Genomic DNA, 27,454 nt, shown 5'->3' with positions numbered 1-27,454 from the left:
CAGACTCTTTGATCCCACTTCGGGTCTGAACTTTCCAACGATATTTTAATGGAGTGGTAAGTGGTTTGTGCAGCCAAGTCGAGGCACGCCGGATGGCAAAGTTTTGTAAACGTGAGAGGGGAAGAAATCCACAACCTGATGCAAGTCGATAAAACACCTCTGTCAGCCTATTCCTTTTGAGACCCATTGAACATGTTTGAAATAGGTATTTAGTAGAACGTACTGGAATGCTAAAGGAATAATGGTTTTATTTGTACATTTTCTATCAATTTCTCCCCATTGAAATAACGACCGCCATAGGAGCTTTTTATGTATCGGCTTTTCTTTATTTCCGACACTATTTACTGTATGTGATTCACATTAAAGATTAAAGATATTAAACTATAAATAAACACATGGGATTCTGTGGGAAACAAAAAGGGTGGAATAAAATAGGTTTTATATTTTAAATTCTTCAAAGTTGCCACCCCTTTATTCTTGGCATTTTCTTAATAAGCTTCATATAATAAGGTCGTCTCCTGTCTCAAAAATGCAAAGCAGTAATCAATGCAAAAGTCTATTCACTTTTCAATTTTCAATTTACTTTTTTTTGTTTGAAACATAATTACATAGTGTAATTCTATATGTATATTCATAAATGAATGCCTTCAGTGAGAATCTATAGTGTAAATGGTCTTGAAATTAAAAAAAACTATTCCTAAAAAAGCCTTTGACCTTATACATTTCGGATGGTAATCGCATGGGGAAACTCGTGACTATAATTATACTGTATGTGCTTTCACTGAATATAATGCCGTTATTATCAATAGTTACCACATGAATGGGGTATGACATGGTGGTGCCTAGAGTGCGGCCTGGGGTCCAGATGCGGCCCTAGACCAACCCTTTGGTGGCCCTCAAGCTACTTGTTGAATTGGCCTCAAAAAATAAAATGTTTCTGTGAATCTGAGCTGTATTAATGTTCCAAGTCTAGATGTGGTGTGGTTAAAATCTCTCTTAAAAGCACGCAATGTGTATTGACAGATGTGTGGCTTTTAACGCTGTATGAACTTCAAAGTGCAGCCCGTGATAAAAAAAAAAAGTTTGGACACCCCTGCCATAGGTGGTAATGTATGTCTTTAAGCTCTTTATATATTTTTTTCTGAAAAATTCAATGAGAAAAATGAATGGGGTTACTGTATTGCTTCCACTGTTGCTCTCCATGGCCTTGACCTGCCAACGCTAACAGTGAACGGTACAGAGATTCGGAAAAATCTACTCACTGGTGACGTATTTGGGCATGAGCTGTCCGAAGGTGAGGATGTGCTTGTCGTAAAACTGCGAGAGGCTGTTGATCCTCTTGAAGAACACTTCAGAGGGTTCTGACGCCATTCGGGACAGGACTCTGGCATCCCCTGCGCCCACTCCGTCTCCTACTCCGAAAATCACCAGGAAATACCCTCGACACTTCACCTCTGTGGCGATCCGCACCAAGTTAGCCTCGTCCGCCTCCACGTTTCCAGTCACAAACAGCATGAGGACTTTGCGGTCCCGGGGCAGTGGCGCTAGCTCAAAAACATTCTGCACGGTGGTTTCGATCGCGGCTGCCAATGCTCTTCCTCCTTCCAACTGCGGCGTCTTTTGGAGCAGGTATTTCACTACGCTCTGTGCAGACCGGTGCTCCGTCAAGCCGATGTCAACGTGAATGGGCGATCCGGATCCGTTCCGTAGGTACTCATAAGGAGCTTGCTGGATGACGGAGGTTCTGGCCTGGTGGAGAGAGGTCATGGGGTCTGAAGATACTTCCAGCTGCTCCACGATATGAGCGATGTAGTGTTTGATCTCGGTGAAGGCGACCGGGTAAGTGGACTCGGAACTGTCGATCACAAAAGCCAGGTCGATGTCAGCGTCAGTGACGTAAGCTCTCTTGTCACGGCCGAACTGAGGGGGGGTGTAGTCGCACATCTGGTCGGGAGAACAGCCGTCTAAAAGGGAAAAAAAGAAATTTGGATTATCGTCTGATCTAAACTAGACTCCGACCCTTCTACCCACAGAAGTGCTTCTACAACTACCACTCCTGTACGACTGCGACCTTTACAGCTTCTACTGTTACTACAACTACAACAGCCACTGCCCAAAAGTCAAGTCAAAGAATACAATTTTATTCAAAATATTTCATAAACATGACCTATCAGACAGACCTAGAACGTCGTCGACTAAAATATTTCAACACAATTTTAGACAAAGTTTTTTTTGGTTTCTGGGTTGACTTAAATGACACTAAAACTACATTAAAGGGGCTAGATGCAAGTTGGCCCTTTTATACTCACTACTGCCACCTCTATATTAAGTTCGTGCATGCCGGCACTTCGGACCCGAAGTAACAACTTTTCAGTGAGGGGGGGTAGGAAATACATCATTTTTAACATTTTTAAACTCCGTATAGTTCCTTTAAAAGTTGTTTGTGAGACTTAAACTATGATTAAAACGTCCAGATATTTTCGCCGACTAAACTTTGATATAAATGAAAAGATGTGGCTAAAATGATCTTCCAATGACAGTATGAAAGAGCCTCGGGTCATTTAAATTCACTGCCAAAGGAACAGGTCTGTGCTCTGTTCATGTGGGAGAAGAAACATGAGCAGAGGACCTTGATTAGATATAAATATTATAAGAGTAGATTTAGTAGATTTAGTCGACTAAATTTACATGCAATTTCAGTCTAGACAAAAACTAGAATAAGGAGAATTATTTGACTAAATCTTGACTAAAATTTAAAAAATGTACATTTTCCTCCATTTCCACTGTATTAGGTTAGGTTGCCAGTGTCTACAAGCAAGTTTGAAAATAATCACAAAGAGACTCTCTCCGACTTCCACAATCTCTGTCCCCTAAAGCAGTGGTTCCCAAAGTGGGGGTCAAGACTCCTCGGGGGGTCGTGAGGCCTTGGGTGGGGGTCCCCAAATGAATTCAAGTGGAAGCAAAAAGAAAAATGCTCCTGTTTTTCGTACGTTTTTTTAGTGTAAACCAGCCTGTAATTAGTGAAATCCATTCAATTATTCAAAATAAACTGTTTAGATGCATATTAACTTGATTTTAACTTGTTGTTCTTCCCTAAAGTAGTGTAAGAGTCAATAACTTTATACAAAGGGTGTCCCGAGTTGTTTATGTGTCAATTTTGGGGTCCCAGCCAAAAATGTTTGGAACCCTTATACCTAAAGTTTAAGGTTGCTACTTTAGGTTGCCAGATCCTAAAGTAACAAGTACTTAAAGCTCAGTGACTGAATTCTAGAGGGTCTTAGCTTACATGTATGGAATGGCAGCCAAGCGCAGCAGCTAAAAAATCCTGCCAGAATCTTAGTTTGTCGTCTCTCGTTTCACATTCAGGCCTCAGAGCCACTGATGCTGTAGTAGGAGTTGTATTTTAGTTTTGTTATGTGGAGTAATGTTTTAATCTGAACAAAAGTAGGAAGTAGTAATGAGTACATGGAAGAAGCTGGAGGACGTGTGGAAAGAGAGGAGTCTCCACGCAATTAGGCGCCAGATGAAGCGGCAGACGATGGATGAATGATAAACACATGTAAGGTCTCGAGGACGCATTTCCAGAAAACCCTTCAATCACATTTCCACTCACCAAAGCAGACATGGCAGCTCTTGACTTTCTGGAGGGCGTTTTTGTACTGGGCACTTCCCGTGTTGCTGGGGAGAACAATGACCTGGGCCAGAGCTGTGTTGTTTACCTGGGCGGCAAAAAAAAGAGAACCAATATTTAAAATACAGCATTGATTAATCACTTCTACTGTACATCCATCATGCAGCTTAATTTGTTGTCAAAGAGAAACTACATTGACAGCAAATTTCAGAGACTCAACGATTGAGCATGATTGGCCTAAACTAAGTATTACAGTCAGAAAACCATGGCCTTTTACCTGCAGTGCTCTTGAAAGCTGTCTATTCTCACTGTTGACCAGCAGCACGGTGGCTATCCCAGCGTCGTGAAGCTTGAGAGCCGCTCTGGAGACGGCCTGCGTGTTCGAAACAGGCCCGGCGACGAAGAACACAGCCACCTTCCTCATCAGGAACCCGCTGCGCACTCTCTTGAAGGTATTCTGCGCCACGAAGCTCATCGCCGTGGCCAGGTTCCTTTCTTTCCCCGTCCTCCTCGTCTGCAGTCCTTCGATGTGCTGCAGCAACGCGCGTTTCTTCATGGCGTCGGCGAAGCGCACCTCCGTGGTGACCTCGTTGTTGTACATGACCAGGGCCACGCGGGCGCCCCTGGGACAGTTGCTCTCGGTGATGGTGATGTCGCGGACCAGGTTGAGGACCGTCTCGCGCATGCCGTTGAACGCGGCGCCCACGTTTTCGGATGAGTCCATGGCGAAGGCGAGCTCCGTCGGATAGAGAGGGCACTCGTCTTTACCTGGAGAAGGATAAAGGTGGAAACATTGTGGTGCAGTGGGTTGAGTGATAGACCGTGCACTAGGGCTGATACTGGGCTGTCTGGTATCGAAAAAAAAAGGTTTATGTAGGATACTGTAAGTAAAAGTATTGGAATCAGGCACCGAAAAGAAATATAAAATCTTCATATTCAAGTTTTGACGCTGTTGGTCACCGAATTTTAAAAGAAATATAAAGTGAAACACAAGTTAAAAATAAAATGAAAAAAGGGGGAGAATTGAGAAAAAAGTGGGTGGGAAAAATGTGGAGAAATTTTAGGGAATAAAAAATTAAATGTTGGGGGGAAAAGATGGGAAATTTTGGGGTGAAATTGAGAAAAAAGTAGAAAAAAAACGATAGAAATGTTTTGAAAAAATATGGAACAATTGAGAAAAAAAGTGGAACAAATTTGGAAAAACAAGTGGAAAAAATGTTGGGTAAAAAATTTTAAATGTGGAGGGGGAAAAAAAAACCTTGGGGGAAAAAATAAACATTTGCAAAAAATGGGGGGAAAACTGCAGGAATATTAGGGGAAAAATTGGGAGGGAAACAACTTGAACAACTTTTGCGTTTAAAGGAGGTTTCTTTGCTGTTTCACCTCAAAATAATGATACAAATGCAAAACAAATTAAATGGAAGGGAAAGGAAAGGACTGAATTAACATTATTATCTGTTTTATGGTTTTATATGAGAAATATTTTAATATAGTTATCGGGAAAAAACAAGTTTAAGTTACTGTTTAAGCACCAGTATCAAAAAAAAAAAATATGTCACGGTACCCAGCCCTACAGTCCACTGGAACAACACCCAGGGCAGACCTCGCCCAAGCAAGCACTATCGTTATATCTTCAGTTACACTGCCCACTCCAATCTTTATGTGTGGCTATTTGTACCAACTTGTGACTATGCTTGACTGTTGTTAGAAGTAGTGTCTGAGATGCACTTACCATAGCAACAAGCTGGAAGAGAAAAAAAACATAAAGCTCATTAATGGAAGGAAGGAATTAAAAATCATTTTGTAAGCGACTGTTTTTTTTTGGGCGGGACTTACGGCAATTATCTCGGATCTTCTTAACCAAGTCACATTGCTGTACACAAGAGAGATTTTTTTTAGAAATGCGAGCGCAGTGATATCAGTTATTTTATTTTTGACTTTTTTTTCTTCAAAACGAGTAATAAAAAAGACATACCACAACCCCAGGACCTCGGGGACCTTTCTCACCCTGCGAAAATGAAGCACAGCGGGGCATGACCACATGAGTCAAGCTTGACTTTCAACGGTTATTTAATTTTTTCTTTTTCAAAAACAAATCATCAGTCCACCCGAGCACGCTCTGCCCCAACCCACATTATCCCCCAATGCCCTTCATGCACTGGAAAAAGAATAATTATATTCAAGAAGAAATGACACAAATGTACTTGAATTAAGAGATTAAACCTAAAGTTTGAGAAGGTTTAGTCTAGTCTAAGACAAGATAAAACCTCTGGAACAAGCACACATTTATCTTAAGTCTGATTATTTTATATAATTTCAAGTGAAAAAGTTATTTTTTCTGACTCCAAGTGTGATTTCTGCTTGTTCCATTGGCATTAGCATATTTATCTTATTTGAGGCTAGTTCAAAGAGACTCAAATTAAACATAAAGTGCCTTAATTCAAGGGAAGTTATTCATCTCATTTCAGAATCAGAATCCCCTCATTGTCAGATGGCTCTTTTTCCAGTGTGGCACATTGATACAAACATTGATATAAACAATCCTAATGCATTAAAGTGTCTTACATAAGGGCCAGGATATCCGACCTCTCCCCCTTGACCAGGTGAGCCCATGTTTCCAGAGACACCCTGAAAATAAATAGCATAAAACAAAGAAATGTTTCAATATTAAACTCATTACTCATTTCCATCTCATCAGATTTCATACCAAAGCATTAAGCATTTGACCTTCCCCCCTTCTGATTTCAGAACTTTAGCCAAATGAAAAGCGATTCCATTTCAAGCCCAGCAATGGGATACAAAAATCTACATTTATTACAAATATACCAGACGGATTTCTTACCCTCTGTCCTCTGTTCCCTGTTTTCCCTGGTCCTCCTTTTGTTCCAGGATCTCCGGCGGCTCCCTGCACGAACAAAGACACATGTTTTCAGTTTCTACCTACAATTAAGTCTCACCTTGCAATGTCTGGTTCCTATTTCCATCTCTTCTATTCGTTTGTTTACCTCCACTTCATAGCATTTGCACACAGATAAATCATTTGTATTTCGCAGTACAACATGTGCGCTACTGTTGCACATAATTCTCCAGTGTCTCTTGGAAAGATGTCAGCAGACACAGATAACCACATTAAAAAGACATCTGGATGTGACTTACTTTAGGTCCTGGGAATCCTGGGAAGCCTTCATCTCCCTGCGGGCAGAGGATTAAAAAGATATATGTTTTAGGTCCATTTTTGTCGCAGTAATTTGCTTTATCGTCAGCTAATTTGCAGGTATTGCTGGCTCAGGTGGCACATCAGGTGACCATTAAGGTATGTTCAATCTGTGCTGTTGGGCAAGACACATCCCTTACGCCTTTGTGGATTGGTGATAGTGGTGGGAAGTAGTAGGGGAAAATTGACAGTCACATTTCTGTAAGTTTAGTTTAATTTACTGCAACCTCCATTAGCTCTTGACTTAGCCCAGGAGTTTGTTTTTCTGCCTGCAGTGTATAAGGCAGAATAGAAATAGAAAAGGAGCCCACAGAGAAGTAACTGTAAGCAGTAATTTCTATTGCCAGATACTTTATTTTAACTACGTAAACAAGGTGCATTATGTTCCTATTCATTATTATTGTGTAATTGCACAGCCATGAAGAAAATAAACAAAATCACTTGCCTTTCTTCCTTTAGGTCCAGGAGTTCCAGCCCCGTCCCTGCCATCTTCTCCCTGAGCACAACAAAACATGATCAGATGTTTTGTTTTGCAAACGTGCAAACGTTTTAGGGCTATAAAACAATATTCCTCGTTTTCTGAATTGAAATTGTTGGCATGAATCTCTCATTAAACACACGAGACTGAAACAATCCAGGCGTTTTACATTCTTGAGTCAATCTTGACGTACTACTCCAGTGTTTCCCAAACAGGGGTACGGGGACCCTTGAATTACTTCAGTATGAATTAAGAAAAAGTGAAACTGAGTATAATTTCAACGTTACTTCCACAGAACAGTTCTTTTTAATGGTCAAAGGCTGGCATTTCCGAGTATTATTGTTTGTTTTTTAATAGAATAATCTAAATTTAGTTGATTGCTTTGTGAACATTCTGGCAAGATCCTAAAATGTGGTGGTCCTTGGAGGATAAATTGACGACTCAAGGGGTATAAATGACAAAATAGGATGGGAACCACTGCACTTCACCCGTGGTTCCCAACCTTTTTTGTTCCATGCACCGCTTGAGGCATTCATTTATACTCTGAGTACCCCCCAACGTGCCATAAAGTGAACAAAAAAACAGATTATTCAGTATACTATTTAGTGAAGTTTTATGTTCGAAATGTCAAACCTTTTACTGAAAAACTAATACACAATGGTCTAGCTGGTGTGAAATGTCTTTGCACTGTTGCCCACTATACTGTCCAGACTAATAAAGCCAACAGCAAAGGCAATAGAATATTGGTTCTAGAGAAATTGCTAATTTAGATTTCTTTCGAGCAACAATTACTTTTGACCAGACTGCGAGGTTTGTAGATACAAGTATTAGTCATTTTATGGAAAGACTTCAAAACAATATTCCAAACTAATGCAGGTAGTTCTGCAATAATAAAAGCTGAACTTACAGGTTCTCCTCTTGGACCCAGCGGCCCTTGGATACCGTTCGGTCCTGGATCTCCCGGCTCTCCCTATGGAAACAAAATGAAAAGGATACAAAATCAACCCTAACAGACAGCCTTAATTAAAAAAAAATAAGGTATTTAATTTGGATCATGTGTTCGCTGAATGCACATAATGTTTTCCTATGGAGAGGTGTAGATGTGTGTCCAGTAATGTGAGAGCTTAGGGCGTAGGGATTAGGACATTGTATTTAGAAACAAAACAAGTCCATGAAGGAAGGCGTTATTCCAATCTAAACTATCGTAAGTTCAATGATGGTGTTACCTTGCGACCAAGAGCTCCCCGTCTTCCCCTTTCTCCAATTGGGCCAGGGCTTCCTCCAGGACCCTGTGACAAAACAACAAAAAAACTGGCATAAAAAAGATGTCTCTTTTATAATTCCTTATTTTTAAGCACCGATCTTTCTAATTAACCATCAATACGTTTGTGTTAAACAAACATGAATATGTCATAATTTCAAAGATTGTAACTATTACTATGTTTATATGCTCAAATTTGTGAACAATATTTAAACACTTTTTAAGCACTTAACCCCCACCTAAACCAAACACATTTTCTCCAGTTTGGCATTACCCAAGTCTAAAAAGAGTGAAAATAGCAGTGAAAACGAGACGTAAGTTAGGATGAAAACACAACAAAAACGTGACACAAAAGTAACAAAAAAGGCGACAAAGAAACGATAAAAAAAACTCAAAACACAGCCAAAATGTTACAAAAACGAGACAAATAATAGCGATGAAAAAACTTTAAAAAAAATAGGACAAAACATTGACGACAACGTGGCAACAATGCAAGGAAAAATCTTAGCACAGTTTCGTAGGTCTTAGCTTTCAAATTAGGCATTACACTGGCCTATAGGCTGTATACTCTCCAGTCAAGAAGCTTTTAGATTTCGGTAAAGCTGAACTGGTTAAGAGGGTAACTAGAACACCATTGCCGGGTGGTTTTCACCGGAGAAAATAAATGTATGTGATTTTCATGATGCTGCGTTTATCTGGGTGTCATTGGTCTCTGGGTAGCTTCAGCGTTGTCTTTGACATCTTTGATGGCCTGTGTGTTTCCTAATCCAAAACTTTTTTCCTGCAGGCGCATGTTTGGGTGATTTTCACCCAGCAATAGTGGTAGAAGGTAAAGTAGGTTTTGGGTGGATTCTACCCAGGGTTAGGGTAGAACCTTCACCAGGGAAGCAGAGCCACCTTAACCAATGGGCTAGCAGGGGCTGGAGCCCAGGGGCCTACCATAGTCAAGGGCCTATCAGCATTAAGGAGAAAAAAAGAAAAGGTGATTCGTTGATTTTCATGTCAATCACTTCACTTTGCGGCATGACATATAGGATACATATAGGAGTAGCAGGGTTAGGGTTTTTGTGGGATTTAGGGTTAGGGTTATAGGTTAGCATTAGGCTTAGGGTTTGCGCTTTGGGGGGATAGGGGTTAACAATTCTGTTTATGCCCCGGGGCCTATGGGTACATTAAGGTGGGCCTGCATGGAAGTCTCAAATATCCCAGGAATGAGTGGACCAAAAACAAAGTTTCCATCCTCATGATGCTTTTCCTTCATTTTGTTAGACATAACACATTTTAAAATAAAAGAACACTACTCAAATTTGTCATGTTTTGATATATTTATTATATAGTACTTTTTATTGGGTGTATTATCTCATTGGTGATGGTGTTTTGAATTTGAGCGATAGATTAAACAAGTTCCATTTCCCTTCAAAATGTGTATGTCTGTATATTGAAAGTGCAGTACTGTACATGAGAAAATATAGCAAAAATGGCTACACTAGTTTGAAAATCACTGAATACAAGGAACCACATGTCTCAGTGTGGTCATACTCATAGATAGGATAATGAGAAAGGGATGCTATTTTACAGCCACCACACTAGTTTGTTGTGTTGACATTTTAACTCACCCGTGGCCCGGGATTTCCTTCCTCTCCTTTAATTCCTGGTGGTCCATTTGGTCCCGTTGGCCCCTATCAAACACAGTGAACAGAAACTCAGCTGCAGAGATCTGATCCAGTCAAAACAATGTGTCATAGCCCGATCACTGCCAAGAACTGCTTCACACTATGTTCAGTATGACACAAGCTTTTTGGCAAATCCTTTTCAAATTGAACGATCTGCAAAATACTTTCCTTAATGATAAACTTACTCGAGATCCTGCGATGCCGGGCTCTCCAGGCTCACCCCTTTCACCGGGCCGACCAGCAGCTCCCTTTTAGAAACATATGCAAAAAATACTTAAAAATGGAGAAAGGTTAAACGATTTTGTAAGAAATATCTAATTGCATATTTTCCTCATTCTGAAACATACAGTGGCTTCTGTTGTCTGAGTGAATGGAAACGGGTGAATAGCCCCTTTATGTCACTGCAATGTGCTTTGTGTGCCCAATAGGGATAGAATAGAAAAATTATACAGAATCGTGAGAAAGATGACTTAGACAGAAGGTTTCTCTTTGCTATTCAATAGAAAAATAGTTTGAAATTAGACAACTATTTTAAGCATAAGGTCCATTCCAGATTACAAAATGTGTGTGGGAAGATTGAAAATAGCTCAAATAAACATCCTTAGGTTGCAGATACAGCACATAACTATGATATGATTGAATGGGAAATAATGTAGAAATTGAGTGGGCCTGGTCTAAGTAAGGTGAAGGTTTACTTTATTGATCTTCATCGAGAAATGTGTCATTTGTATTTGACACAGCCTCATGTGGGACGTCCATGTAAACTCAGTCTGTAGCCAGATACAACAAAGACAGCACTTTCTGCGTAGACTAAGAGTATTTGGTGTTGAGCAGAAAAATATGCGTATTTTTTAGCATGCTGTCATTGAAAGCTTAATAAGTTACGCAATGTCTGTGTAGTTCGGGAAAATGACAGTCAAAATAAAATCAGAATTGACTAGATTGTTGCACACAGCACAAAAACTGATGGGAGTAAAATAGTACCCATCATTACAGCACATATTTGAGGAGGTTGTCATCAAACAAGCAAGGAAAAGTATCTCAGATCCATCCCATGTCCTGCACACCCAGTATTAGCTGCTCCCATCCGGACGATGCTGTAGATTCTCCTAAACTCAGGCCAAAAGGCAGAACTGTGATTGTGTTTGTAATGTTCTGCCTTGAATGGCATGTCCTGTCATCATGTATTTGTTTTTTTGTTTTGTTTGTTGTATGTGTGGCAGCCTGTGTGTCCAAAATTTCCTTCAGGATGAATAAAATGAATCTAGACCAATCCTTTGACGCTGCTGGGGTGCCCCACTTGGCGCCCCGGGGACCCATCTCCAGTTGTCAAGCCGGGCTAATGGACTGTCGTTTATATTCGTTCCCGGTTATCCAACCAAAACACATCACAAGTTGGGGATAGAAATGCGATTGGACTCACAGGCTGCCCAGGTGGTCCTCTTCTGCCATTGGGTCCCTAAGACAATGACAGCAAGAATATTCTAATTAGAGGAGGCTAAAACATGACTGTAAAATCATTCAAAATTATTATTAGAGCTTACCCTTCTTCCAGGATCTCCAGGTGTGCCTACTTTTCCATCACCACCCGGCAGACCCTACAAATAACACAGTCAAGCAGGCGAAAATGGGAGAAAATAAAATCTTGAGCTAAAATATGATAACGCTAGTTTGTTACCGGAGGTCCAGCATCACCAGCCTCTCCTTTAGGTCCAGCTTGGTTGTTATCTCTTCCACTGAAACCCTATTGTAAAAACATTAAAATGTGAAAAACCATACAAAAAACAAAAAAAGTCCACAAGATATCCACAAGATAGTTTACCGGAATGCCTACAATCTAGAAACAGACTGAAAACAGGTCTGACATGTACAGTATCACGACTATAACGACCATGAAAATGACAAAAGATGGTGGGATGCCATTGTTTACAGTATCTTTTGTATTTTGTCGGCTTTTTATTTTTCAGCCAGACCGCTCAGTAACATCTATAGCCGAGCAACATGGCAAATTCTGCAGTGCATGCTCTAAGGATAACAATATTCTAATATGTACAGTAGATTGTATACTCACTGGATCTCCTCTGATTCCCATCTCTCCTCTATCTCCTGCTTGGCCTTTGGCACCTTTAGGCCCCTACAGAAAAAAGTGACTATTTGATAAGCCGCATAAGTGCATAATACATTTTAAGTTAAGTTGTCATTGCTTACTCTTCTGCCAAAGGTTCCTCTGTCTCCAGAAGGTCCTGCAACTCCGCTTATGCCCTATATTGAAAATAAAAGGAAAGAAAGTTCTAAACTTTGTCGGATACACAAGTTACATCTTTAATATTTCTGTCATAATTTAACTGACATCTTCTCCATTGATGCCATCAAGACCAAGCTCTCCATGTTCACCCTGTAAAAGGACAGACGTTAATGCAAAGGCTTAGTATTGTATTGTATTGTGATATATTTAAAAAAAGTTAAATAATAAATAAATACTCTGGACATTAGACATTACCTTTTCTCCTGAGTAGCCTCGTGCACCCTGAAGAAAGAGGGGAAAAAGGTTTTAAAATAAAAAGAAAAGCATAAAATAAGAATTATGACGAATGTTCATGTCCAAACGTTCACCTTGACGCCTCTTTGTCCGGGACACCCCTGGAAGCCCTGAGTACCATTCACACCAGGAGGACCTCTCTCTCCCTGAAGAAAAAATAACAAACAGAAAAGATTTACAAAATATATATATATGGCTAAACATCCAACACAATGTTTGAGTGTGAGTCTGAAGGGTATTTCAAACTTACAGGTCCACCCTCATCTCCAGGATGTCCTTGGCTTCCTGGACCACCCGGATCACCCTAAAGATAAAATATAGCATTAGTTGTTATAGTTGAAGGAAAACAATATTTCTAATTGTTTATATTGGCCAAAGTTCTTTACAATCGTCTTTCTAAACAGTCATATTGTTCAGGTACAATTTGTGTTCACTTTTGGTTCCTCACTGACACTGTAATATCAAGCAATAACATATAGTGAGGTAAATCTACTTTATTGCCCTTGTAAGGTAATTTCTTCTCTCGACCCAATCTGAAATTCTGCTGGGGCAACCCGGGACCCGTCTCTCAATCTTGAAGTAGATTTGGTCAGTGGTAACGAGGATTTAACCTAAAGTGCTTTTTTTTTTTTTGGCAGTACAAACTACACGCAGACAGGCCCACCCGGTCTAGGAATCAAACCCAGGACCTTCTTGCTGAAAGCGCGCCAACCTCTCTGCCCAGAGAGTTTTTATTTAAAAAACAACAACAAAAAACTCTGAAATAATAAAGTCATATTGAACAGCAAACATAGGGCATGTTGTAGGAGTATTATTGCCAGTACCTTCGGTCCAGAAAATCCCACTGCGCCTCTGTCTCCCCTGGTTCCAGTACACTTGCATGGGACGCCACAGCACTCCCGCTCTGAAATGCTGTCCTAATGGCAAAAAAAAATGGACAAAATATAAATAGAATAAAGCATAAGAGATCTTCCTAAATGCTGTTGAACGACGTATAGCACTCACAAGTTCTTCCAACAGCTCATAGTCCAAGTCCATGATGTTGACGCGAAGAGGTCTGGTGTATCTAAAACCTCTGCCAAACTCAAGCAGCACCGCCTCCTCAAATTTAGGCACTCGCTCCAGTCCAACCAGAATGAAGCTGTTAACTCCTAGAGAATAAAAAATATATTTATTAGATTTTATGAACATTTAGGCAAACATCTTCTTTCCTCTCTTGGTTCTTGTTATAGAGTACAGTCAAAATATGAATTCAATTCCGTCTCCCTATTAAGACTTAATTGACCATAATGTTTGTAATTAATTAAGCATATCAATTTGATTTTGAGCACAGGGAAGACAGGCAAAGTCAGGAGGGCATAGTGTGTCTTTGTGTCTTTTTCTTCACCTGACTGCTGCATTTCATTAACTTTTCTTTTCATTTCAGCATAGGGAGCATCCATGCCATCCGTCAAATGAATGACAACCTGCAAAATATAGAACGTAAGTATAATACCAGATCACAGCGCATGTCTCTAGCTTTGTAACTTTGTTCATTTCACTCTAGTTATTAAAATGTGTAACTCTTATTTAAAATTTGGTAAATGTGTGTGTCCAATAAGTTATTTTTTTATTTTATTTTATCTTTTCAGTATTTAAACAACCTCCTTTGTAAAATTTTGGCATATCATCTAGAAAATAGGATTCACATTTTTTGCTCTATATAGAGTTGGTTAGTATCCCAGAAGTCAGGACAAAACTTAAAGCTGCTAGGGCTAGGAATTTTATATACGTAAAATGGTAGCATTGCTTTAACTGACCTTCACAACATTGTCCTGTCTGTTTTTGAACCTGGTGTTATAGGCCGAGATTGTCTGTCCATTCAGCACAAAAGGCCCACGTGTGCGAAGTTCTCTGAACTGCTCGAACAGCACGTCTGCGTTGTCAGTGAAATCGAGCTGCACGGCATCAGAAGACGAGCCCATGGCGAGCATTCCGATCTGAATTGAAGGAGCCTGCCCCGAGGAGCAACTGATGGTCGCCATCTTGGAAATCCTCTGTAGGATGGCGCCCATCTTGCTCTGGAGGTTGGTCTGGGCACTGAAGACATTCTGGGCATCGACATCAAAGCCGACCAAGACTTCGATGTTGCAAGCTGGAAGACAAGAAACTGATGAATAGACAAATGCAAAAGAAAAAACAAGCTGCAGCTGAAAGTGGGGTGACAGTAGCTTAGGTGGTAGAGTTTTTGCCTACTGCTTACTGTACACCGGTATATGATTGAATGTGTGGATGAGAAAGTGGGTCCAGAAAAGCATTTTGAGTGCCCATGATCTAAATACAGTAAATTTCAACACATCTCAACTACTGTCACTTACGTTTAGCAGCAACTTCAGAACCGACGCACAGCTTCCCCTTCACTTCGTCGTCCAGAGCTTCCAGGATCTGTTCATTCAGCTCGGACAGCTCCAGGTAGGTGCTTGCTCTGGCCACTGTGGACGACTCGCTCCCCACGTTTTCCAACTCTTTCAAAATGTCTCCAACTCCCACTGCAAAGATTCGGGCCCCAGTTTTCTTTAACCCAAGCGCTGCAGTTTTGCTATCGTCAGCTGAGCGTCCACCGGTGATGAGTATAAGGATTTGGGGAGTGCCTTCGTCTCTCCTGCTTCCCTTTTCTTTGATGAAATGCTTGTCTTGTACGTAGCGGATAGCGGCACCAGTGTTGATCCGGCGCCCTCCTTTGTACTCAGCCCGGCCAATAGCGCTGATAATATCGTCCTTGTTTCGGTATGAGTTTAGGAAGAAGGCATCTGTGACATCCGTGGCGTAATGTGCGAGGGCAAATCTCAGATCATCTCGGTCATTGTAGAAGAGGTCAATCAGGTTGATTACAAAGTCCATGACCTCTTTGAAGTTTCCTTTGCCCACATTTATGGAGTCATCGACCAAAAATACAATGTCTGCTTTTTTCGCAGAAGGCTCACCACCATCTATGAAAAATATTGTAAAAGGTTAGATGCACCACTATTTTTATATACATCCCTCAAAGCCACTACATTACAGTACTGTGAAAAGGCTGGTTAGAACCCCATAAAAAATTGTAAGATGGATACACACTCAATTGGAGAGACTAACATTTCACCCAGACATAGTTAACATTGTTATATTTTCTAGATTTTACTAGTCTGACATTTTTGTAGATTTTATTAATTAACTTCCTTATACGACAGAGGCAGAAGATGTGACATACATAGAGGTAGAACATTTTGCAGTGCTACCATACTGTACCCTTGGGCCACAGGTTCAAGTTCTATCGTTGATATATGGAACTCTACCTCTTCCTCTGCCACTTGAGTTAGAACATAAAACAAGTTGCAAATTTGTCCTTGGAATTGCCACTTTTACTTACTAGTAGTTAAAGCATTTTGTTCTCATATTTGACCATTCCAATAATGTCCATCTGTACTGTACTGTACTTTCTGGACCTGCCTAAAACCTTTGCACAGTACTATGTTTTGTATTTATTAGATTAAAAAACAAATAGATAAACAAAACTAACTAACTACCCCCCTGTGATATTACTTACACTTCCCATCCCACAATTTGAGGAAATAGTGAATCTACATGCAAGCACAGAAATTCGAATTTTTGCCTTTTCATTGATTTTATAGTAGGGCAGTCTTTCGAATTTCTCTCAATCGCACCTGGTTACTGCGATTTATTGTTGGACTCCTGCTGCATGTATTGGACTTACCTCACTATGATAGCATAGTAAACAAGCAAAACAACATATATTTCTGGGATTAGTATACATAACTCAGTCATGCATTTTAACTCAAAGACAAGAAAACAATTTCAAATGAGGCCACTTATTTCTCTTAACATATTCTGAGTTTGTTCTGCGTGTACACAAACTGACTGGTCCAGTACCTGGAAACTCAGTAGGAATGTCTTCAAGCCTTCCACTCAGCCTAGAAATTAACCTCTCTCTGATTGATGGAAGGGACGGGAACGCTGGCACTTGAATCACATCTTCAGTAGATGTTGCGATCTGAGCAAGTTGCCTTGCGTCAGCACCAGATGCGCCGACACCAATGCAGTTCACCCGAGAGCTTTTCAGAAGCGGCCCAAAAATTGCTACATCTTGGGGCGAACGTCCACCCGTGAGAACCACAAGATGCTGTGATGCCTCAATGGGACGAACTCCAGCAGAGGGCTTTAGCTCATTTTGTATGACGTAGTTAATAGCATCGGCGAGATCCGAAGAGCGGCCGCCCATCTGCCTTAGCCGCCTAATGGCAGAGACAACAGCCGCTTTGTTGTTATGAGAGTTCAGAGAGAATTCAGTCTTCACTCTGTCTGCATACTGGACCACTCCCACTCGCACTTGATCGGGCTGCACGTCCAGCTGTTGGACAATGTTGAAGATGAAGTCACGTATATGAGCAATGCCTGTGGTTCCAGTATTGTCTGAGCCATCGATAAGGAATATCACATCCTTTCTTCCAAGATTTAGAGTTTCTGCAATATGATCACAACAGACATGTACAGTTAAGAATCTGTCAGTGCTCCCTCTTCTGATACACCTGCGCCAGTTCTGGGAAGGGGAGCCAAGATTTTCTCAGGCCAGTCACAAGACAAAGTCCTTTCAGCGTGGCCCGAGAAGACCTTGAGATTCCACAAAAGGAGCGGCGACTCTAACATGAGTTCCTACTGGGTAACCAAACTCTTCACCCTTTCTGTGAGTGAAAGCTCTGTAACCCAGCAGAGCTCATTTGAGCCACACATCTGAGGTCTTGTTATAAAGACCATAAGTGTGAATAGGAGTGTAGATTGACCAGCAAAATGGAGATTTGCCTTTTGGCTCGTCTCTTTCTTCACCACAACAGACTGGTCCTGCAACCGTATTGCTACGAATGCTGCACCAAACTGTTCATCAATCTCCAACACCTTCCTACCCTCACTTATGAACAAGATCCAAGATACTGAAACTCCTCTGAACTGGTTGTGTAAAAAGAGAGATAAAATCCCTATACAGAATGGGGATTTTATGTCTTGCAGTCCAACATGCACCAGGTACAGGTCAATTAGTAAACTAGTAACAAGAAAGCATTCTCTGGTAGTTACATTCTACAAGAATAAAGTAACTTTTTATCTATTGTCAAATAGAGTGGAGAAGAGAAAGTCTTTCTTACCAGTCACTACTGGAGGTTGAGGTGCAGGGACATAACTGGTGATAATGTCAGCGGTGGATGTGGTTTTGACTGAATCAAGAAGCTTATCCTCGACATTCCGAAGCTGACTGAAAGAGTCGACTTTATGTGCAAATTCAGGCCTCAATGAAATCTGCCTTAGCTCCTCCGGGTCAGCGTTTCCTGATCCAACAGCGAGTGGTGCAATCTGGTTTCTCTTCAGCTGGTCGGCTGGTGAAGACACATCATCAGCGGACTTGCCTCCAGTGACTAAAATGAGAAATTGTGGAACGCCCTCTTCAACGCGGCTTCCTGCTGACTGCTGGTAGATGTTTCTTCCCACAAACTCAAGAGCACGACCTGTGTTAAGGACCCTTCCACCTTTGCTCCTCAACCTTTGCACAGCACTAAGAACTTCCGTTTTAGTAGAGTGTGCTTTAAGAAGAAATTCCACCTTTGGCTCTTCACTGTATTGTACCACTGAGATCCGAACAGCATCGACACCCACATCCAGCTTTTCAACGACTCTCCGGATCATATCTCGAATGGCTGGGAACTCATTACGCACCGCTGATGTTCCATCAATAAGGAAAACAACGTCCCTTTTTACATCTCCAGATGGTGCTGGGGTGCTGGGTGCTGAAAAAAAAGCACCAAAATGATTAAATATTAAAATATTTTAGGCTAAATCTTCTGTGGAAACTTCTACAAATGCCTTCATCCAATCCAGCAGTTTTTTACTACCCATGAGTGCTGAGTTCTTAAAGCATTCATAACATTACAAAGGGGATATTGCTTGCAGAGTGGCTAATCTTTTATTTTCTAATGAAACATTACCTTCATAATCTGGAAATACTGGTGCCATTCGTGCAAAATCTTCATCGGACGTCTCTGTCAAAGTGTTGATGAGATTTTCTTGGACTGTGTAAAGCCCAGGCAGATCATCTACAGTGTAGGAAAAGTTAGGCACATATGAGACAATTTGAAGCTCTGTTGGGTTTACGTCTCTGGTTCCAATACTGAAAGGTACAACTCTGGATCGTTTGAGAGAAGCAGCGGCCTGCTGGATGTTATCTGTAGCGGCTCCACTGGAGACTGCTATGACAAACTGCGGGACACCTTCTTGCCGCCTGCTGCCACGAGCTGCAGTCATTACATCACTGCTAAGAAACTCCAAAGCCTGGCCCAGGTTGCGCTGTCTTCCCCCACGACGACGCAAACCACTGATAGCACTAAGGACAGCTTCTTTGGTGGGATGAGAGTTTAGATAAATGTCTGCCTGAGGGGAGTCTCCGTACTGGACCACACCAATTCGTATCTTGTTTTCGCCAACATTGAGGGTTTCCACAACCCGACGCATGAACTCCTGCAGGATTGGAAACTCCCGGCCAACACCGTCAGACCCATCAATGAGGAAAACAATGTCTTTCTTAGGACCTTGAGAAACTGAAAAAAAAGGAGAAATGTAAATGAATTACCAGACGAACAAGATGAAGTTGAAAATGGAAAAAGTATCAAGAGAAGGGAAGGAAAGGTGATGTTTTAAAGAAATGAAGTGAAATATTTAACAAAAGAAAACATTGCAGGACAAAAGTAATAATTGAAATGGGAGAAAAAGAGAGAAAAATTGCAAAAACCAAAAGGGGAAATAAAATTGATAATGAATAACAAGTTTTAAAAAAAAAGAGATATACCAATGGGGGTGGTTATTTCTGGAGAAATATTGACAATAATAGTCTCAACAGAGGACTGAAGTTGTTGCTGGACATTGGGGAGGTCATTGAAATCTGACACAGAGAGAGTATAACTTGGCTCATGTGAAATCTTTTGCATTTCTCTGGTGTCTGTGTTTCTGGTTCCAATTGCAAAGGTCAAAACACCCATCTGTTTTAGCGCAGATGCTGGTACATCAACACTGTCAAAAGACCTTCCACCACTTAACAATATCAACAGTTGTGGCACCCCTTCTTGGCGCCTGCTTCCAGCAGAGGCCGTGAAGACGTTATCCCTCAAGTACTGGAGGGCTGCACCAGTGTTGAGGGGTCTTCCGCCTTTGTGCCTCAAACCTCTGATTGTGGCCATGATATCTCCTTTTGTTGTGTAAGTGTTCAGATAGAACTGGACGGTGGGGTCTCTGCTGTACTGAACCACTGAGACACGATCTCTGTTGTCATTCACATTCAGTGTCTCTACCATTCTCTGGACAAAGCTTTGCATGGCTGGGAAATCGTTCCTAGTACCATCAGATCCATCCAACAAGAACACTACATCTTTTCCTGCCTCTTGTCTCACCACTAGAGAACAGAGAATGATCAGACATGTCAAGTTTTTACTTTTAACAGTTTACCACGAAAATTCATGTTGGTCCATGCTTACAAGAAGAAGCATGCAATTACTGGTGTCCTAATGTGTCTAATGACTATGCTGAAGCTATACAGGCTTGAGCTTGCCTTGCACCGTACTATAATAAAATGCTGTGTCAAAATCTTACCAGTTACTGTTGGTGTCAGAGGTGTGACCCGCACCAGCGTTGTCCCCATTACAGAAGAGAGCTGCTCTTGGGCATTGGGGAGGTCAGCGAAATCAGGCACAGACAGAGCATAACTAGAGTTATATGCTATCTTTTGCATCTCTGCTTTGTCAGACCTCCCTGCTCCGATGCCAAGCACAATGATGCCCTGGTCTCTGAGAGCAGCAGCTGGTGTGTCCACATTGTCATAAGACCTTCCACCATTTAGTAGGATCAACATCTGTGGAACGCCTTGCAGGCGCCTACTCCCAGAGGAGTTTGTAAAGACATTGTCCCTGACGTATTCCAGGGCTGCCCCGGTGTTTAGGGGTCTGCCTCTTCGGTGTCTCAGCCCTCTGACTGCATCCAAAACAGCATCTCTTGTGTCATGTGTGTTCAGATAGAAACTGACATCTGCATCTCTGCTGTACTGGACAACAGAGACACGGTCATTGTTCTCGCCTACATTGAGTTTTTCCACCATTTTCTCAACAAAATCACGCATGGCAGGGAAACCATTCCTTGTGCCATCAGAACCGTCCAGAAGGAAAACTATATCCTTATTGGCACTGTCAACTGTGGAAAAAACAGTAAGACATATAAAACAAATGCCACAATCAATGTATCGAATTTGGAAAGTTGGTTCCCATTAGAACCTCATTTTGATTTTTACTCCTTTATGGATAACTGTCGTATTTCTTTAGCAAATCAACTTTCCATTAAATCTACAAGGGTATCTGAGTCAGAGCTAGTCAACGTACCAGGTACAGTTGGTGATTCAGGGCCTGCCTCCACAGTCACAGCCTCAACAGAGGACTGAAGTTGTTGCTGGACATTGGGGAGGTCATTGAAATCGGACACAGAGAGAGCATAACTTGGCTCATGCGAAATCTTTTGCATTTCTGTGGTGTCTGTGTTTCTGGTTCCAATTGCAAAAGTCAAAACACCCATCTGTTTTAGCGCAGATGCTGGTGCATCAACACTGTCAAAAGACCTTCCACCACTTAACAATATCAGCAGTTGTGGCACTCCTTCTTGGCGCCTGCTTCCAGCAGAGGCCGTGAAGACGTTATCCCTCAAGTACTGGAGGGCTGCACCAGTGTTGAGGGGTCTTCCGCCTTTGTGCCTCAAACCTCTGATTGTGGCCATGATATCTCCTTTTGTTGTGTAAGTGTTCAGATAGAACTGGACGGTGGGGTCTCTGCTGTACTGAACCACTGAGACACGATCTCTGTTGTCATTCACATTCAGTGTCTCTACCATTCTCTGGACAAAGCTTTGCATGGCTGGGAAATCGTACCTAGTACCATCAGATCCATCCAACAAGAACACTACATCTTTTCCTGCCTCTTGTCTCACCACTAGAGAACAGAGAATGATCAGACATGTCAAGTTTTTACTTTTAACAGTTTACCACGAAAATTCATGTTGGTCCATGCTTACAAGAAGAAGCATGCAATTACTGGTGTCCTAATGTGTCTAATGACTATGCTGAAGCTATACAGGCTTGAGCTTGCCTTGCACCGTACTATAATAAAATGCTGTGTCAAAATCTTACCAGTTACTGTTGGTGTCAGAGGTGTGACCCGCACCAGCGTTGTCCCCATTACAGAAGAGAGCTGCTCTTGGGCATTGGGGAGGTCAGCGAAATCAGGCACAGACAGAGCATAACTAGAGTTATATGCTATCTTTTGCATCTCTGCTTTGTCAGACCTCCCTGCTCCGATGCCAAGCACAATGATGCCCTGGTCTCTGAGAGCAGCAGCTGGTGTGTCCACATTGTCATAAGACCTTCCACCATTTAGTAGGATCAACATCTGTGGAACGCCTTGCAGGCGCCTACTCCCAGAGGAGTTTGTAAAGACATTGTCCCTGACGTATTCCAGGGCTGCCCCGGTGTTTAGTGGTCTGCCTCCTCGGTGTCTCAGCCCTCTGACTGCATCCAAAACATCATCTCTTGTGTCATGTGTGTTCAGATAGAAACTGACATCTGCATCTCTGCTGTACTGGACAACAGAGACACGGTCATTGTTCTCGCCTACATTGAGTTTTTCCACCATTTTCTCAACAAAAACACGCATGGCAGGGAAACCATTCCTTGTGCCATCAGAACCGTCCAGAAGGAAAACTATATCCTTATTGGCACTGTCAACTGTGGAACAAACAGTAAGACATATAAAACAAATGCCACAATCAATGTATCGAATTTGGAAAGTTGGTTCCCATTAGAACCTCATTTTGATTTTTACTCCTTTATGGATAACTGTCGTATTTCTTTAGCAAATCAACTTTCCATTAAATCTCCAAGGGTATCTGAGTCAGAGCTAGTCAACGTACCAGGTACAGTTGGTGATTCAGGGCCTGCCTCCACAATCACAGCCTCAACAGAGGACTGAAGTTGTTGCTGGACATTGGGGAGGTCATTGAAATCGGACACAGAGAGAGCATAACTTGGCTCATGCGAAATCTTTTGCATTTCTGTGGTGTCTGTGTTTCTGGTTCCAATTGCAAAAGTCAAAACACCCATCTGTTTTAGCGCAGATGCTGGTGCATCAACACTGTCAAAAGACCTTCCACCACTTAACAATATCAGCAGTTGTGGCACTCCTTCTTGGCGCCTGCTTCCAGCAGAGGCCGTGAAGACGTTATCCCTCAAGTACTGGAGGGCTGCACCAGTGTTGAGGGGTCTTCCGCCTTTGTGCCTCAAACCTCTGATTGTGGCCATGATATCTCCTTTTGTTGTGTAAGTGTTCAGATAGAACTGGACGGTGGGGTCTCTGCTGTACTGAACCACTGAGACACGATCTCTGTTGTCATTCACATTCAGTGTCTCTACCATTCTCTGGACAAAGCTTTGCATGGCTGGGAAATCGTTCCTAGTACCATCAGATCCATCCAACAAGAACACTACATCTTTTCCTGCCTCTTGTCTCACCACTAGAGAACAGAGAATGATCAGACATGTCAAGTTTTTACTTTTAACAGTTTACCACGAAAATTCATGTTGGTCCATGCTTACAAGAAGAAGCATGCAATTACTGGTGTCCTAATGTGTCTAATGACTATGCTGAAGCTATACAGGCTTGAGCTTGCCTTGCACCGTACTATAATAAAATGCTGTGTCAAAATCTTACCAGTTACTGTTGGTGTCAGAGGTGTGACCCGCACCAGCGTTGTCCCCATTACAGAAGAGAGCTGCTCTTGGGCATTGGGGAGGTCAGCGAAATCAGGCACAGACAGAGCATAACTAGAGTTATATGCTATCTTTTGCATCTCTGCTTTGTCAGACCTCCCTGCTCCGATGCCAAGCACAATGATGCCCTGGTCTCTGAGAGCAGCAGCTGGTGTGTCCACATTGTCATAAGACCTTCCACCATTTAGTAGGATCAACATCTGTGGAACGCCTTGCAGGCGCCTACTCCCAGAGGAGTTTGTAAAGACATTGTCCCTGACGTATTCCAGGGCTGCCCCGGTGTTTAGTGGTCTGCCTCCTCGGTGTCTCAGCCCTCTGACTGCATCCAAAACATCATCTCTTGTGTCATGTGTGTTCAGATAGAAACTGACATCTGCATCTCTGCTGTACTGGACAACAGAGACACGGTCATTGTTCTCGCCTACATTGAGTTTTTCCACCATTTTCTCAACAAAAACACGCATGGCAGGGAAACCATTCCTTGTGCCATCAGAACCGTCCAGAAGGAAAACTATATCCTTATTGGCACTGTCAACTGTGGAACAAACAGTAAGACATATAAAACAAATGCCACAATCAATGTATCGAATTTGGAAAGTTGGTTCCCATTAGAACCTCATTTTGATTTTTACTCCTTTATGGATAACTGTCGTATTTCTTTAGCAAATCAACTTTCCATTAAATCTCCAAGGGTATCTGAGTCAGAGCTAGTCAACGTACCAGGTACAGTTGGTGATTCAGGGCCTGCCTCCACAATCACAGCCTCAACAGAGGACTGAAGTTGTTGCTGGACATTGGGGAGGTCATTGAAATCGGACACAGAGAGAGCATAACTTGGCTCATGCGAAATCTTTTGCATTTCTGTGGTGTCTGTGTTTCTGGTTCCAATTGCAAAAGTCAAAACACCCATCTGTTTTAGCGCAGATGCTGGTGCATCAACACTGTCAAAAGACCTTCCACCACTTAACAATATCAGCAGTTGTGGCACTCCTTCTTGGCGCCTGCTTCCAGCAGAGGCCGTGAAGACGTTATCCCTCAAGTACTGGAGGGCTGCACCAGTGTTGAGGGGTCTTCCGCCTTTGTGCCTCAAACCTCTGATTGTGGCCATGATATCTCCTTTTGTTGTGTAAGTGTTCAGATAGAACTGGACGGTGGGGTCTCTGCTGTACTGAACCACTGAGACACGATCTCTGTTGTCATTCACATTCAGTGTCTCTACCATTCTCTGGACAAAGCTTTGCATGGCTGGGAAATCGTTCCTAGTACCATCAGATCCATCCAACAAGAACACTACATCTTTTCCTGCCTCTTGTCTCACCACTAGAGAACAGAGAATGATCAGACATGTCAAGTTTTTACTTTTAACAGTTTACCACGAAAATTCATGTTGGTCCATGCTTACAAGAAGAAGCATGCAATTACTGGTGTCCTAATGTGTCTAATGACTATGCTGAAGCTATACAGGCTTGAGCTTGCCTTGCACCGTACTATAATAAAATGCTGTGTCAAAATCTTACCAGTTACTGTTGGTGTCAGAGGTGTGACCCGCACCAGCGTTGTCCCCATTACAGAAGAGAGCTGCTCTTGGGCATTGGGGAGGTCAGCGAAATCAGGCACAGACAGAGCATAACTAGAGTTATATGCTATCTTTTGCATCTCTGCTTTGTCAGACCTCCCTGCTCCGATGCCAAGCACAATGATGCCCTGGTCTCTGAGAGCAGCAGCTGGTGTGTCCACATTGTCATAAGACCTTCCACCATTTAGTAGGATCAACATCTGTGGAACGCCTTGCAGGCGCCTACTCCCAGAGGAGTTTGTAAAGACATTGTCCCTGACGTATTCCAGGGCTGCCCCGGTGTTTAGGGGTCTGCCTCCTCGGTGTCTCAGCCCTCTGACTGCATCCAAAACATCATCTCTTGTGTCATGTGTGTTCAGATAGAAACTGACATCTGCATCTCTGCTGTACTGGACAACAGAGACACGGTCATTGTTCTCGCCTACATTGAGTTTTTCCACCATTTTCTCAACAAAATCACGCATGGCAGGGAAACCATTCCTTGTGCCATCAGAACCGTCCAGAAGGAAAACTATATCCTTATTGGCACTGTCAACTGTGGAAAAAACAGTAAGACATATAAAACAAATGCCACAATCAATGAATCGAATTTGGAAAGTTGGTTCCCATTAGAACCTCATTTTGATTTTTACTCCTTTATGGATAACTGTCGTATTTCTCCAGCAAATCAACTTTCCATTAAATCTCCAAGGGTATCTGAGTCAGAGCTAGTCAACGTACCAGGTACAGTTGGTGATTCAGAGCCTGCCTCCACAATCACAGCCTCAACAGAGGACTGAAGTTGTTGCTGGACATTGGGGAGGTCATTGAAATCGGACACAGAGAGAGCATAACTTGGCTCATGCGAAATCTTTTGCATTTCTGTGGTGTCTGTGTTTCTGGTTCCAATTGCAAAAGTCAAAACACCCATCTGTTTTAGCGCAGATGCTGGTGCATCAACACTGTCAAAAGACCTTCCACCACTTAACAATATCAGCAGTTGTGGCACTCCTTCTTGGCGCCTGCTTCCAGCAGAGGCCGTGAAGACGTTATCCCTCAAGTACTGGAGGGCTGCACCAGTGTTGAGGGGTCTTCCGCCTTTGTGCCTCAAACCTCTGATTGTGGCCATGATATCTCCTTTTGTTGTGTAAGTGTTCAGATAGAACTGGACGGTGGGGTCTCTGCTGTACTGAACCACTGAGACACGATCTCTGTTGTCATTCACATTCAGTGTCTCTACCATTCTCTGGACAAAGCTTTGCATGGCTGGGAAATCGTTCCTAGTACCATCAGATCCATCCAACAAGAACACTACATCTTTTCCTGCCTCTTGTCTCACCACTAGAGAACAGAGAATGATCAGACATGTCAAGTTTTTACTTTTAACAGTTTACCACGAAAATTCATGTTGGTCCATGCTTACAAGAAGAAGCATGCAATTACTGGTGTCCTAATGTGTCTAATGACTATGCTGAAGCTATACAGGCTTGAGCTTGCCTTGCACCGTACTATAATAAAATGCTGTGTCAAAATCTTACCAGTTACTGTTGGTGTCAGAGGTGTGACCCGCACCAGCGTTGTCCCCATTACAGAAGAGAGCTGCTCTTGGGCATTGGGGAGGTCAGCGAAATCAGGCACAGACAGAGCATAACTAGAGTTATATGCTATCTTTTGCATCTCTGCTTTGTCAGACCTCCCTGCTCCGATGCCAAGCACAATGATGCCCTGGTCTCTGAGAGCAGCAGCTGGTGTGTCCACATTGTCATAAGACCTTCCACCATTTAGTAGGATCAACATCTGTGGAACGCCTTGCAGGCGCCTACTCCCAGAGGAGTTTGTAAAGATATTGTCCCTGACGTATTCCAGGGCTGCCCCGGTGTTTAGGGGTCTGCCTCCTCGGTGTCTCAGCCCTCTGACTGCATCCAAAACATCATCTCTTGTGTCATGTGTGTTCAGATAGAAACTGACATCTGCATCTCTGCTGTACTGGACAACAGAGACACGGTCATTGTTCTCGCCTACATTGAGTTTTTCCACCATTTTCTCAACAAAATCACGCATGGCAGGGAAACCATTCCTTGTGCCATCAGAACCGTCCAGAAGGAAAACTATATCCTTATTGGCACTGTCAACTGTGGAAAAAACAGTAAGACATATAAAACAAATGCCACAATCAATGTATCGAATTTGGAAAGTTGGTTCCCATTAGAACCTCATTTTGATTTTTACT

General features: G+C 42.3%; 3 protein-coding genes across 3 annotated transcripts in view; all 3 read right to left on the bottom strand.

Moving 5' to 3' along the window:
* LOC306968192 (collagen alpha-3(VI) chain-like) overlaps positions 1 to 27,454 on the bottom strand; it is a 107,960-nt gene that overhangs the window by 11,341 nt on the left and 69,165 nt on the right. Inside the window, exons 8-38 of the mRNA XM_079563515.1 lie at positions 18,805 to 19,413; positions 17,971 to 18,606; positions 16,706 to 17,296; positions 15,154 to 15,765; positions 14,596 to 14,930; positions 14,184 to 14,262; positions 13,802 to 13,947; positions 13,621 to 13,713; positions 13,047 to 13,100; positions 12,871 to 12,942; positions 12,758 to 12,784; positions 12,608 to 12,652; positions 12,466 to 12,519; positions 12,329 to 12,391; positions 11,936 to 12,001; positions 11,802 to 11,855; positions 11,681 to 11,716; positions 10,443 to 10,505; positions 10,201 to 10,263; positions 8,550 to 8,612; positions 8,231 to 8,293; positions 7,287 to 7,341; positions 6,788 to 6,819; positions 6,474 to 6,536; positions 6,197 to 6,259; positions 5,607 to 5,639; positions 5,468 to 5,504; positions 5,364 to 5,375; positions 3,909 to 4,399; positions 3,614 to 3,719; positions 1,263 to 1,964 (exon numbers count right to left, since the gene is read on the bottom strand). Coding sequence (XP_079419641.1) covers positions 1,263 to 1,964; positions 3,614 to 3,719; positions 3,909 to 4,399; positions 5,364 to 5,375; positions 5,468 to 5,504; positions 5,607 to 5,639; positions 6,197 to 6,259; positions 6,474 to 6,536; positions 6,788 to 6,819; positions 7,287 to 7,341; positions 8,231 to 8,293; positions 8,550 to 8,612; positions 10,201 to 10,263; positions 10,443 to 10,505; positions 11,681 to 11,716; positions 11,802 to 11,855; positions 11,936 to 12,001; positions 12,329 to 12,391; positions 12,466 to 12,519; positions 12,608 to 12,652; positions 12,758 to 12,784; positions 12,871 to 12,942; positions 13,047 to 13,100; positions 13,621 to 13,713; positions 13,802 to 13,947; positions 14,184 to 14,262; positions 14,596 to 14,930; positions 15,154 to 15,765; positions 16,706 to 17,296; positions 17,971 to 18,606; positions 18,805 to 19,413 — 5,418 coding nt within the window. The remainder of the gene's footprint in view (positions 1 to 1,262; positions 1,965 to 3,613; positions 3,720 to 3,908; positions 4,400 to 5,363; positions 5,376 to 5,467; positions 5,505 to 5,606; positions 5,640 to 6,196; positions 6,260 to 6,473; positions 6,537 to 6,787; positions 6,820 to 7,286; positions 7,342 to 8,230; positions 8,294 to 8,549; positions 8,613 to 10,200; positions 10,264 to 10,442; positions 10,506 to 11,680; positions 11,717 to 11,801; positions 11,856 to 11,935; positions 12,002 to 12,328; positions 12,392 to 12,465; positions 12,520 to 12,607; positions 12,653 to 12,757; positions 12,785 to 12,870; positions 12,943 to 13,046; positions 13,101 to 13,620; positions 13,714 to 13,801; positions 13,948 to 14,183; positions 14,263 to 14,595; positions 14,931 to 15,153; positions 15,766 to 16,705; positions 17,297 to 17,970; positions 18,607 to 18,804; positions 19,414 to 27,454) is intronic.
* LOC306968322 (collagen alpha-3(VI) chain-like) lies at positions 19,642 to 23,659 on the bottom strand (the record flags this gene model as incomplete). The annotated part of the gene is made up of 6 exons (XM_079563665.1): positions 19,642 to 20,261; positions 20,459 to 21,052; positions 21,238 to 21,837; positions 22,035 to 22,628; positions 22,814 to 23,413; positions 23,611 to 23,659. 6 exons carry the CDS (start codon positions 23,657 to 23,659, stop codon positions 19,642 to 19,644), a joined length of 3,057 nt encoding a protein of 1,018 aa, XP_079419791.1.
* Positions 23,977 to 27,454, bottom strand: part of LOC306968321 (uncharacterized protein) — a gene marked incomplete at both ends in the record, with an annotated part of 48,974 nt that continues 45,496 nt past the window's right edge. The window contains 6 exons of the mRNA XM_079563664.1: positions 23,977 to 23,988; positions 24,041 to 24,204; positions 24,390 to 24,989; positions 25,187 to 25,780; positions 25,966 to 26,565; positions 26,763 to 27,356. Of these exons, the coding sequence (XP_079419790.1) occupies positions 23,977 to 23,988; positions 24,041 to 24,204; positions 24,390 to 24,989; positions 25,187 to 25,780; positions 25,966 to 26,565; positions 26,763 to 27,356 (2,564 nt within the window). The remainder of the gene's footprint in view (positions 23,989 to 24,040; positions 24,205 to 24,389; positions 24,990 to 25,186; positions 25,781 to 25,965; positions 26,566 to 26,762; positions 27,357 to 27,454) is intronic.

This window comes from Gobius niger (genome assembly GCF_951799975.1).
Source record: "Gobius niger genome assembly, chromosome: 9".
NCBI lineage: Eukaryota > Metazoa > Chordata > Actinopteri > Gobiiformes > Gobiidae > Gobius > Gobius niger.
This window is presented reverse-complemented; position numbering and strand designations above follow the sequence as displayed.